This window comes from Hypanus sabinus, chromosome 25 (assembly GCF_030144855.1).
Source record: "Hypanus sabinus isolate sHypSab1 chromosome 25, sHypSab1.hap1, whole genome shotgun sequence".
Lineage (NCBI taxonomy): Eukaryota > Metazoa > Chordata > Chondrichthyes > Myliobatiformes > Dasyatidae > Hypanus > Hypanus sabinus.
In genome coordinates, this window is record NC_082730.1 from 1,555,467 (window position 1) to 1,569,374 (window position 13,908).

The window sequence follows — 13,908 nt, forward strand, 5'->3', positions numbered from 1 at the left end:
CCCCCTCTTACCCACTCCAAAACTTTAACTCCAGTCCCCTAAACCATGCCCTCTGATTGAAGACGCCTCTACTGTGGGACGCAGTGCCCACGGCCGGCGAGGTCGGATGCTGGTTTCCAGAAGATATGCAAGTCGCGATCGAAAGACCGATATCAGACAAGGCTGTGTGTCCGTGCCAGTACCCCTCACCCCTTCCCACAGCAACCGCGGCTGGGGTGGACGTGAACTGGGATCTGCAGGTGCTGTGTGGGCGCTCTGCCGAGGGTGAGAAAGGGTTAACAGACACCTGCTGTAGCAGGTGAAGCACCTCCCCGTCCCCGCCCTCTCACCCTCGGCCCGCCCATCATTTCCCGGGGCCAGGGCGAACAGGTTGGGCGAGTAAGGGTGCCAAAGTTGAGTGGCAAGCGCAACTGACACACCGACCGACCGGCCGGGAACTGTCGGTCCCACGCTCAGCTCCGGTTCCGACACCTCGTCCACCTGCTTCAGCGGACCCGTTCCCCGAGAACTACCTGTGTCCAGCGTCTCTCATTCTCTCTGTTTCATCTCTTTCTCCTGTTCTGTCTTCTCTTTCTCTCTCCCCCTCTATCCCCTTTCTATCTCTCATTCTTGTACTCGCAATATATCTTTCTATCTGTCTCTTTCTCTCTCACTATTTTTCTTCTACTATCCCTCGCTCTCTCTCTGTGTCAGCCTCTGTCGCTTTCTTCCTGTCTCTCTCTCAGTCTCCGTCTATCTCTACCTCGCTCTCTGTTGCAAACGGGTAAATCCTGGAGGCTGCTCACTTTGCCCGTCAGCCACGTTCCTGCAGTGTGACCATCCAAAGGGCTTGTCCCTCTGCCCAGGGATGGAGAACTGGCTGAGAGCCGTCCTGTTCCTCCTCTTCATCCCCTCAGGTAAGGATCAAAGGGAAGAGGGCCTTGAAGGTGTTGAAGAGGGGGAGGCAGGGGAGAGTGGATTTGCAGACGAGACGAGAGGGAAGGTTGGGAGGTAGGGTCAAGAGGACAGACAAGGGTGGAAAGTACGAGACAACTGGGGGCGGCGGGTGGAGGGGGGAGATCATTGAGAGGGGAAAGAAATGGAGAGACCGGAAGAAGGAAACAGACAGGCAAACAGACAGAAAAACAACATAATTCTGATTAGTCAAGTACCGTGACGTCCCCGTACATGTTGGATCATGCATGGTGGTGAGGTTGAGATAGCTCACCATCCACCTGTTCCATCTGAAAGCAAAGATGCTGAGTAATAAAGAGAGGTACACAAACGGGTCAGACACAGGGTGAGGCTCCCTCTACACTGTCCCATCACACACTCCCAGGACATGGGTCAGACACAGAGTGAAACTCCCTCTACACTGTCCCATCACACACTCCCAGGGCATGGGTCATCACAGTGAAGCTCCGTTTACACTGTCCCATCACACACTCCCAGGGTACAGGTCAGACACAGAGTGAAACTCCCTCTACACTGTCCCATCACACACTCCCAGGACATGGATCAGACACTGAAGTTCCTACTAGACTATTCCATCAAACATTCCTCTTCCAAAGTTGCAAACACTATGAGAGAGCTGTTTATTCACAAGTGTTATGGGGTGGAGCACAGTATCTCAGTGAGTCCTAATCTGTTTTCATTCTGTGAGGAGCTTTTGTTGCTTCTACGCTCCCTGTATGTCTTTTGCTTTTGGTGGTTGTGTTTAATGGAAATTAATATGATGATTATATCTCATGCAGAGGGCAGGTTGCAGTGAAATAAGAGGCATTCCCGCATAATGGTATCCAACATAGGCTGTCACAGTGAAACCTACACCTCCTCTCTCCCCTTCATCACCTTCCTGCCCCCAGCGTACCCATGCACCTCCTCTTCCATTCCTGCCCACAACCACTCACCCATTTCCCCTTCCATTCCTGACCACAACCACCCACCTCCCCTTCCATTCCTACCCACAACCACTCACCCACCTCCCCTTCCATTCCTGCCCTCAACCACTCAGCCACCTCCCCTTCCATTCCTGACCACAACCACCCACCTCCCCTTCCATTCCTGCCCACAACCACTCACCCACCTCCCCTTCCATTCCTGACCACAACCACTCACCCACCTCCCCTTCCATTCCTGACCACAACCACCCACCTCCCCTTCCATTCCTGACCACAACCCACTCACCTCCCCTTCCATTCCTGACCACAACCCACTCACCTCCCCTTCCATTCCTGCCCACAACCACTCAGCCACCTCCCCTTCCATTCCTGACCACAACCACTCACCCATCTCCCCTTCCATTCTCGCCCACAACCACTCACCCACCTCCCCTTCCATTCCTACCCGCAACCAACTCACCCACCTCCCCTTCCATTCCTGCCCACAACCACCCACCTCCCCTTCCATTCCTGCCCACAACCACTCACCCACCTCCCCTTCCATTCTCGCCCACAACCACTCACCCACCTCCCCTTCCATTCCTGCCCACAACCACACACCCATCTTCCACACCTTCCCTTCCTTCCTTATTTCCAAACCACCTTCCCTCCTATCCCCCATCCACCTTGCCTTCCCCCACCCTTCTCCTTTTCCCTCCCTGTCCCCCTAACCTCTCTGAAGGTTAACTTGCAGGTTGAGTCAGTGGTGAGGAAGGCAAATGCAATGTCAGCATTCATTTCAAGGGATTAGAATATAAAAGCAAGGATGTTAAGCTGAGGTGTTGATCTGACTGCACTTGGAGCAGTTTTGGGCACCTAATATAAGAAAGATTGTGCTGGCATTGGAGATGGTCCAGAGGAGATTTATGAGAATTATCCCGGGAATGAAAGGATTAATGTATGGGGAATTTTTAATGGCCTTTTGTCTGAACTTGCTGGAGTTCAGAAGAATGATAGACAATCTCATTGAAACATTAAATATTGAAAGGGCTAGACGGAGTTGGTGTGGAGAGAATGTTTTCTACAGTGAGGGAGTCTAGGACCAGAGGGCACAGACTCAGGATGGAGGAACATCCATTTAGAACGGAGATGAGGGGGAATATCTTCAGCCAGAGGGTGGTGAGAATGTGGAATTCATTGCCACATGTGGCTGTGGAAGGCAAGTCATTGAGTGTATTTAAAGCTGAGGTTGATAGGTTCTTGATTAGACCATAAGACGTAGGAGCAGAATTCAGCTCATTGTCAGTTTCACCATTCCATCATTGCTAATTTATTATCCTTCTCAACTGATCAAGAACCTTTTAAGACCGTAAAGATTAGTCAGGGCATCACAGGTTACACAGGGAAAGCAGGAGAATGGGATTCAGAGGGATAATAAATTAGCCATGATGGAATAGAATGGTGGAGCAGACGATGGTCTGGAAAGCCAAATTTTGCTCATATCTTATTATCTTATCCTTCTCACCATCAACCCCCACCACGCCGTCCACTCACCGATCTCCCAGTTCCCCAACCTCCTATTGCGCCATGCTGGAGAATGGTGTTATAGGAAGAATGTGATTAAACTAGACCGAATGGGCAGGATGGGGGGGTGGGGCTGAGTATTTACAAGGATGTTGATGTTGCCAAAACTTAAGAGACTGAGTTACAGGGAGAGGTTGGACAGGCTGAAGGAGGAGACTGAAGGGTGATCTCATAAAAGTATATAAAATCATGTGGAGCAGAGATCAGGTGACTGTAGTTTTCCATCCATTAGGAAATCGAAAACCGAGAGACAAAATTTTAAGGTGAGAGGTGAAATTTTTAATAAGAAACTGAGGGACAACATTTGTCACACAGTGGGTGGTGGATAAATAGAACCGGAGGAGTGTTTAAAGCAGGTACATTACAATAGGTACTTTGAGAAATCTGTGGAAGGGAAATGGATCACAAGAGTTTCGAGGGATATGGGCCAGGTGTTGGGGAACAGAGTTAGCATGACTTGCTTAGCATGGGTATGGATGGGCTGATGGGTCCTTTTCCATGCTGTACAACTGCATGGTTAACCTGCACCTCCCTGTCACCTCACCCTGGTTGTCTGAGGGTCTGCTCTCCATGGACACAGTCCGGTTCCCCTGACACCCCTGCTTTGTGGGATTCTGTGACTAAACAGCGGGCTGATCTCTGCACCCCTCCCACCACAGCACTGATGAGAGAATGGGTAGTCTGTCCCGCATCCCGAGGGTGTGTGTTCCCTGGGCCTTCAGTGCCCTCTCACCCGGGCAGATGTGGGGTAGGTGCCGTTCTTTGGAAATGCGAGGATACAGGATAGGATGGGACTTGACAGGACAGGACTTGCTGAGTTTGGCAGCCAGCCCAGGACTTGCCAGCTAGCTCCAACCCACAAGTTTCCCACAGGTGTCAGTGAATCACAGCTCAACACAGGAACCCCGATTACATCGAGGGGGGCTGCAATAGGCATGCTACTACCTCAACAGCCCCATTACTGACCACCCAATCTGTCCCTCCCTCACTGCCCCTGTCACAGTACAGTGCTCCCTCACTGCCCCTCTCTCACCACCCCTTTTATGGCATAAGACTCCGTCACTGCCCCTCTTTCACCTCTGCTTTCACCATCCCTCCCACAGCGCGGGGCACCCTCACTGCCTTTCCTACAGTGTTACATTCTCTCCACACCACATTACAGATTTATCCTGTCCAATCAGGTACATGCTGCTGTTTACATGTCGTTCGTTATTTGTCATTTCTGAACTGGTTTTGGTTTCACCGTGACCTTGGAGATGAGTTTGAAATGTATCGTACACACTGCTCGACATTCTTGTTTGACTGCTTTATCCAACCTCGCTCTCAAACCGTGCTCCGGGAAAGAGGGAGGGAGGGAGAGAGGTGGGTGGAGAGAGAGAGGGAGGGAGGTAGATGGAAGGAACGAGAGAGAGTGAGGGAACATGAGATCACAGATGCTGGAATCTGAAAAATGCTGCAGAAACTCAGTAGGTCAGGCAGCATCTGTGGGAGGATTGGGGAAGTGTGTGTGTGTGTGTGTGTGTGTGTGTGTGTGTGTGTGTGTGTGTGTGTGTGTGTGTGTGTGTGTGTGTGTGTGTGTGTGTGTGTGTGTGTGTGTGAGAGAGAGAGAGAGAGAGATGTACAGGTTTAGTGAGACTTACATTCGTGACGTGGGCAGAGTCCTGAAAGAAATGTTGATATGCAAAGCCAGGATTTTGTCCAAGGTTACTGTGGGAAGGTGAGACCCTGGTGTGATGAGGACAGGGATGACTTGGGAAGTCTTTTCATGCATCTACAATCTGCTGAGAGATGGAGAGCAAAACCAGGTTGCTGGAATGGGTGAGGCTACTGCCCTGCTCTCTGGAGGCCTGGGTTTGTTCCTGACTTTTGGTGTTGATGTGTGAAGTTTGCACTTTCTGCTGTGCTGAGGAGAATGTTGGGATCAATATAGTCTGAATTGTAAATAAGTGGTCGATGGACTCATTGGGCTGAGGGGCTCAATGAATCCACGAGTCCCAGACCAGAGTGATGGGGGGATGGAGAGACAGACAAAAGAGAAAAGAAGTGGGGAGAGTGGGAAGTGTGAAGTATGGAGAGGGAGAAGGAAAGGGGGTGGTAAGAGAATGGGGAGAGAGAAGGGAGAAAAGAGAGGGAGAGGGGAACTGAGAGGATTGAGATGAGGGTAGGAGAGTGAGAGGGGAGAGAAGGTGAGAGAGAGAATGTGAGAGAGAGAAAAGGGGAGGACAGACAGACTCCCACAGCGAGAACTGACATCACTAAGCCTGCGGTGAATGTGGAATGGGGCGTGTCAGCAATTTGCTTACACACAGGTTCTTGCTGAATCTTTGTCCCTTTGTTTTACTCAGGGTGAGGTGGGCACCAGATGAAGCCGCCACGAAGTCTTTCCCCAATTAACAATCCCACAAACCCACCTCGAGTTTAGAACACACAGACAGCTGGGATAAAACAAGTACAGTACAGTTCTCACAACAGACCATAAAAAAACTCGGCTACGTGTGAGGGAAAATGTGTCAGTACACAGCAACATCACACCTTACAACGAAATCTCCCTGAACCCTGTCCCACCACACACTCCCTCTACACTGTCAAATCACACACACCCTCTGCACTGTCCCATCACACATTCCCTCTACACTGTCAAATCACACACTCCCTCTACACCGTCCCACCACACACTCCCTCGACACTGTCCCACCACACACTCCCTCTACACCATCCCATCACACACTCCCCCTACACCATCCCACCACACACTCCCTCTACACCATCCCACCACACACTCCCTCCACACTGTCCCACCACACACTCCCTCTACACCGTCCCACCACACACTCCCTCTACACTGTCGCACCACACACTCCCTCCACACTGTCCCATCACACACTCCCTCTACACTGTCCCATCACACACTCTCTCTACACTGTCAAATCACACACTCCCTCTACACTGCCCCACCACACACTCCCTCTACACCGTCCCATCACACACTCCCTCTACACTGTCAAATCACACACTCCCTCTACACTGTCAAATCACACACTCCCTCTACACTGTCAAATCACACACTCCCTCTACACTGTCCCATCACACACTCCCTCTACACTGTCCCACCACACACTCCCTCGACACTGTCAAATCACACACTCCCTCTACACTGTCCCATCACACACTCCCTCTGCACAGTCCCATCACACACTCCCTCTACACTGTCAAATCACACACTCCCTCTACACCGTCCCATCACACACTCCCTCTACACTGTCAAATCACACACTCTCTCTACACACACTGTCAAATCACACACCCCCTCTGCACCGTCCCACCACACACTCCCTCTACACTGTCAAATCACACACTCCCTCTACACTGTCAAATCACACACTCCCTCTACACTGTCCCATCACACACTCCCTCTACACTGTCCCACCACACACTCCCTCTACACTGTCCCATCACACACTCCCTCTACACTGTCCCACCACAAACTCCCTCTACACTGTCAAATCACATACTCCCTCTGCACAGTCCCATCACACACTCCCTCTACACTGTCCCATCACACACTCTCTCTACACTGTCAAATCACACACTCCCTCTACACTGCCCCACCACCCACTCCCTCTGCACCGTCCCATCACACACTCTCTCTACACTGTCAAAACACACACTCCCTCTATACCGTCCCATCACACACTCCCTCTACACTGTCAAATCACACACTCCCTCTACACTGTCAAATCACACACTCCCTCTACACCGTCCCATCACACACTCCCTCTACACTGTCCCAACACACACTCCCTCTACACTGTCCCATCACACACTCCCTCTACACTGTCCCATCACACACTCCCTCTACACTGTCCCATCACACACTCTCTCTACACTGTCAAATCACACACTCCCTCTACACTGCCCCACCACACACTCCCTCTACACCGTCCCATCACACACTCGCTCTACACCGTCCCATCACACACTCCCTCTACACCGTCCCATCACACACTCCCTCTACACTGTCAAATCACACACTCCCTCTACACTGTCAAATCACACACTCCCTCTACACTGTCAAATCACACACTCCCTCTACACTGTCAAATCACACACTCCCTCTACACTGTCCCATCACACACTCCCTCTACAATGTCCCATCACAGACTCCCTCTACACTGTCAAATCACAGACTCCCTCTACACTGTCAAATCACACACTCCCTCTACACTGTCAAACCACACACTCCCTCTACACCGTCCCATCACACACTCCCTCTACACTGTCAAATCACACACTCCCTCTACACCGTCCCATCACACACTCCCTCTACACTGTCAAATCACACACTCTCTCTACACACACTGTCAAATCACACACCCCCTCTACACCGTCCCACCACACACTCCCTCTACACTGTCAAATCACACACTCCCTCTACACTGTCAAATCACACACTCCTTCTACACTGTCCCATCACACACTCTACACTGTCCCACCACACACTCCCTCGACACTGTCAAATCACACACTCCTTCTACACTGTCCCACCACACACTCCCTCTACACTGTCAAATCACACACTCTCTCTACACACACTGTCAAATCACACACCCCCTCTACACCGTCCCACCACACACTCCCTCTACACTGTCCCACCACACACTCCCTCGACACTGTCAAATCACACACTCCTTCTACACTGTCCCATCATACACTCCCTCTACACCGCCCCATCACACACTCCCTCTACACTGTCAAATCACACACTCCCTCTACACTGTCAAATCACACACACCCTCTACACTGTCCCATCACACACTCCCTCTACACCGTCCCACCACACACTCCCTCTATACTGTCAAATCACACACTCCCTCTACACTGTCCCATCACACACTCCCTCTACACTGTCCCACCACACACTCCCTCTACACTGTCAAATCACATACTCCCACTGCAGTGTCCCATCACACACTCCCTCTGCACCGTCCCATCACACACTCCCTCTACACTGTCAAATCACACACTCCCTCTACACTGTCCCATCACACACTCCCTCTGCACAGTCCCATCACACACTCCCTCTACACTGTCAAATCACACACTCTCTCTACACTGTCAAATCACATACTTCCTCTGCACTGTCCCATCACACACTCCCTCTACACTGTCAAATCACACACTCCCTCTACAGTCCCTTCACACACTCCCTCTACACCGTCCCATCACACACTCCCTCTACACTGTCCCTTCACACACTCCCTCTACACTGTCCCTTCACACACTCCCTCTACACTGTCCCATCACACACTCCCTCTACACTGTCCCACCACAAACTCCCTCTGCACTGTCCCACCACAAACTCCCTCTACACTGTCAAATCACATACTCCCACTGCAGTGTCCCATCACACACTCCCTCTGCACCGTCCCATCACACACTCCCTCTACACTGTCAAATCACACACTCCCTCTGCACAGTCCCATCACACACTCCCTCTACACTGTCAAATCACACACTCTCTCTACAGTCCCTTCACACACTCCCTCTACAATGTCCCATCACACACGCCCTCTACAACGCCCCATCACACACTCCCTCTACACCGTCCCATCACACACTCCCTCTACACTGTCCCTTCACACACTCCCTCTACACTGTCCCTTCACACACTCCCTCTACACTGTCCCATCACACACTCCCTCTACACCGTCCCACCACAAACTCCCTCTGCACTGTCCCACCACACACTCCCTCTGCAACGTCCCATCACACACTCCCCCTACACCATCCCACCACACACTCCCTCTACAGCGTCCCACTACACACTCCCTCTACACTGTCCCATCACACGCTCCCAGGACACGGGTCAGACACAGAGTGAAACTCTACACTGTCCCATCACACGCTCCCAGGACACGGGTCAGACACAGAGTGAAGCTCCCTCTACACTGTCCCATCACACACTCACTGGACATTTGTCAGACACAGAGTGAAGCTCCCTCTGCACTGTCCCATCACACACTCCCAGGACACGGGTCAGACACAGAGTGAAGCTCCCTCTACACTGTCCCATCACACACTCCCAGCGTATGGGTCAGACACAGAGTGAAGCTCCCTCTACACTGTCATGAGTTCACCATTGAAACAGGCCCTTCTGCCCAACTGGTCCATGCTGAGCAAGGTACTGACCTGAGCCTCTCATCTGCCTACATTTGGCCTATATCCCTCTATAACTTACCTGTTGATGAAACTGTCCACTGTAAAGATTTAAAGATGTGATTGTACTTGCCTCTACCACTTTCTCTGGCAGCTCGTTGCAGATAGCTGACACTCTGGAGAAACTGTCCCTCATGTCCATTTTTAATCTTTCCTCCCTCGCCTTAAACCTGTTCCTAATCCTGCAAAAGTGACTTGTGCCCACTCACCTTGTCCATATTCCTCAACAAGCATGTAAGGTTACCTCTCAGCCTCCTTTGCTTTATAAGAAAAGTTCTTGGCTATCCAATATCTCCTCAGAACTCTAATGCTCCAGTGCGGATAAGGTCTTCATATATTCTTCCTATAGCTGGGCGAGGACACACTCCAGGTGTGGCCTCATCCGAATCTGCACAGCTGTTACAAAACATACCAACTTGTATTCAGAGCCCTAACTCATGAAATGTGTGTGCCAAATACCCTTCAGCATCCTGTCGACTTGTGTTTTCAATTTCAGGGTGGTATGCACTTGTACTTTTTGGCCTTTCTGTTCCGCATTGCATGCCCAGATCCCACCATTCACCGCACAAATCTTGCCCTGGTTACGTTCCCAAAATATATCACTTCATACCTCTCTGAGTTAAATCCCATCTGGCTTTCTTTGCCCTCTTTCACTGTTGATCTCAGTCTTGTTGAAACCTCTGACAATCTCTTCACTGTTTAGCGCACAGTGTCTCCACAAATCATGACACCTACATACATTCTCATTCAAATTGCGTATCTTTGCCGGCTTCCTTCACAAAGACACAACACTCACCACTGTCCAGTACCTCACTGTGACTAAGCTGATGTAAGCATAGAATCATAGAAAACCCCAGCTCAGAAACAGGCCCTTTGGCCCATTGAGTCCATGCTGAACCATTAATCTGCCTATGCCAATGACTTGCATGTGGACCATAGCCCTCAATACCCCTCCCATCCATGTACCTTTCCAAATTTATCTTGTATTGAAATCGACCCCACATCCACCACTTGCTAGTTCCACACTCTCAGAACCTTCTGAGTGACGAAGATTCCCCTTGTGCTCCTCTTAAACTTATCATCTTTCACCTTTAACCCATAACTTCTAGTTCTAGTTTAACTCAACCTCAGTGACAAAAGCTGCTTGCATTTTTCCTACAATACTCCTCATAATTTTGTATACCTCTATCAAATCTCCTCTCAGTCTTCTTTCTAAAGAATACTTTCCTAACTTATTCAATCTTTCCTTATAGCTCAGGTCCACAAGTACTGACAATATCCTTGCAAGTTTTCTCTGTGCTCTTTCAACCTTATTTACATCTTTCCTGTGACCAAATTGACACATTCCAAATTAGGCCTCACCATTTTCTTATACAATTTCAACATAAAATTCCAATTCCTGTATTCAGTATATTGATTTATGAAGGTCAATATGGCAAAAGCTTTTTTACAATCCTGTCAATCTATTTATTAATTATTGTGCTGCCCTACACTGTTTTGTGGTCTTTATGTAGCCTTGTGCAGATCTGTAGTCTAGTGCAGTTTTTAAGTTGTTTTATGTAGTTTAGTGTAGCCTTGTGTTGTCTCACATAGTCTGGTGTAGTTTTATGTTGTTTCATGTAGCACCAGGGTCCTGGAGGAACGTTGTTTCGTTTTTACTGTGTACTGTACCAACAGTTTGTGGTCGAAATGACAATAAACTTGACTTGACTTGACTTGAATCTGTGATGTCACCATCAAGGAATTACGGATCTATATTCCCAGATTCCTTTGTTCTACCACACCTTTCAGTTCCCGACTGCTCACTGTGTAAGACCAAACCTGCTTGGTCCTCTCAAAGTGCAACACCTGACCTACTGTATGTCTGAATTAAATTCCATCATCCATTTTCCAGCTAATTCAGATTCTGCTGCAAGCTTTGATAGTCTTCCTCGCTGTCCTCTACACCCCCAATCTTGGTGTCATCTGCAAATTTGCTGATCCAATTGACTACATTACCATCCAGATCATTGATGTAGGTGACAAACAACAAAGGGTCCAGCACCGATCCCTGTGGCATGACACTGGTCACAGACCTCCACAGGCGATCATTTACCTCTCACTGGCTTCTTCCATGAAACCAATGTCTACTCCAATTTACTACCTCAACTTGTGTGCCAAGCAACAGAACCTTCTTGACCAACCTCATATGCAGAACCTTGTCAAAGTCCATGTAGATGATACCTACTGCCTTGCTTTCATTAACTTTCCTGGTAGTTTCCTTGAGAAGCTCTATAAGATTGGTTAGACACAATCTACCATACACAAAGCCAAGCTGACTATCCTTAATCAGTCCCTGTCTATCCAAATAGTCATGTATCCGGTTCCTTAGAATACCTTCCAATAACTTCTGCACTCCTGATGTCAGTCTCACCAGCTTATAATTTCCTGGTTTATTCTTAGAGCAGTTCTTGAACAGTAGAACAACATTAGCTATCCTTCAATTCACTGGTACCACACACACAGGCAAGGATGTTTTAAATATCTCTCCTAGGGCCCATGAAATTTCTACACTATACTCCACCAGGATCCAAGGGTACAACTTGTCAGACCCTGGGGATTTATCCACCCTAATTTGCTTCAAGACAGCAAGCAGCAAGGTCTGTAATCTGTTTACGTTCTAAGAACTCACTGCTGCTTTGCCTCAGCTCTATAGACTCTGCCCGTTTCCCAATAAATACAGGTGCAAAAAAAAACGTTTAAAATCTCCCCCATCTCTTTCACATAATCAGCACTCTGGTCTTCCAATGGATCAATTTTGTCCCTTGCAATCCTTTTGTTCTTAATATATCTGTAGAATCCCAAAGGATTCTCCTTCATCTTGTCTGCTTGGGCAACCTCTTGCCTTCTTTTTGCCCTGCTGATTTCTTTCTTGCATTTCGTATACTGCATAATCACCTCATTTGTTCCTGCCTGCCGCTATTTGCTATGCAGCTTCTTCTTTTTCTTAATCAGAGCCTCAATATCTCTTGAAAACCAAGGTTCCATAAACTTGTTATCCCTGCCTTTTATTCTGACAGGCACGCACAAGCTTTGTAATTTCAAAATTGCACTTTTGAAGGCCTCCCACTTACCAAGTACACCCTTGCCAGAAAACAGCCTGTTCCAACCCACACTTGACAGAACCGTTCTGAAAGTATCAGAACTGCTTGGACCCAGCACTGTCTTCCCTGGCTTCCCATAGTGTCCGAGTAGATGCTTGTTCAGGCCTCTATACACTTTATGACTGCACCTCCTCCTCTATGTTGCAGGACATTACTGTCCTCTTCCCTGAACTCCCCAGTTCCCATGTCCTCTGTACAGTCAATTCAGACAATTCATTTTGGGGCAGAAATGCAGATGCTGGAAAACACATACAAAGTGCTGGAGGAAGTCATCAGGCCAAGCAGCATCTATGGAGCGTTAATAATTTAGGCTGAGGCCCTTCATTTAGCACCTTGCTCCTCTTCTGGTACACCACACACAGATGACTATGCTGATGTTTAAGGGGACCTATACTCTCTCGAGTTACCCTCTTGCTCTTAAATAATTCTTGTAGAATTTTTTAGGGTTCTCCTTAAATGGCAAAGCAATCACATGTCTTCTTTATAACTTCCTGATTTCTCTCCTGTGTACTCCAGTAGCCCTTGTACTTCTGAAAACATTTACTTGATCACGGTAGTTTATGCCTGATCCAGGCCATTCCTTATTCCTGAACAGACCCTCAATATCCTCACCCAACCTGCCAGCCATGCTCTTTACACAGGAACATGCTGGCCCTGAACTCTCCCTATTTCACTTTTAAAAGCTTCCTGCTTGCCAGACACCCCTGTACCTTTATTTCCAGTCTCACACTCCCAGGGCACAGGTCAGACACAGAGTGAAGCTCCCTCTACACTATCCCATCACACACTCCCAGGGTATGGGTCAGACACAGAGTGAAGCTCCCTCTACACTGTCCCATCACACACTCCCAGGGTACGGGTCAGACACAGAGTGAAGCTCCCTCGACACTGTCCCATCACACACTCCCAGGGCATGGGTCAGACACAGAGTGAAGCTCCCTCTACACTGTCCCATCACACACTCCCAGGTTACAGGTCAGACACAGAGTGAAGCTCCCTCTGCACTGTCCCATGACACACTCCCTGGGCATGGCTTGGACACAGTGTGAAGTTGACATTTGATAAGGTTCTGCATGGAAGAAGGTCCAGAAGTTTATTGGATCTAA

The 13,908-nt window shown here is 49.1% G+C and overlaps 1 protein-coding gene across 1 annotated transcript in view; it reads left to right on the forward strand.

Annotated features, from left to right (window-relative positions):
- The first annotated feature begins 340 nt into the window (after window positions 1-340).
- The window catches only part of LOC132381250 (nectin-4-like), a 62,008-nt gene continuing 48,440 nt past the window's right edge, over window positions 341-13,908 (forward strand). The window contains exon 1 of the mRNA XM_059950630.1: window positions 341-896. Within this exon, the coding sequence (XP_059806613.1) occupies window positions 848-896 (49 nt within the window). The 5' untranslated portion in view covers window positions 341-847. The remainder of the gene's footprint in view (window positions 897-13,908) is intronic.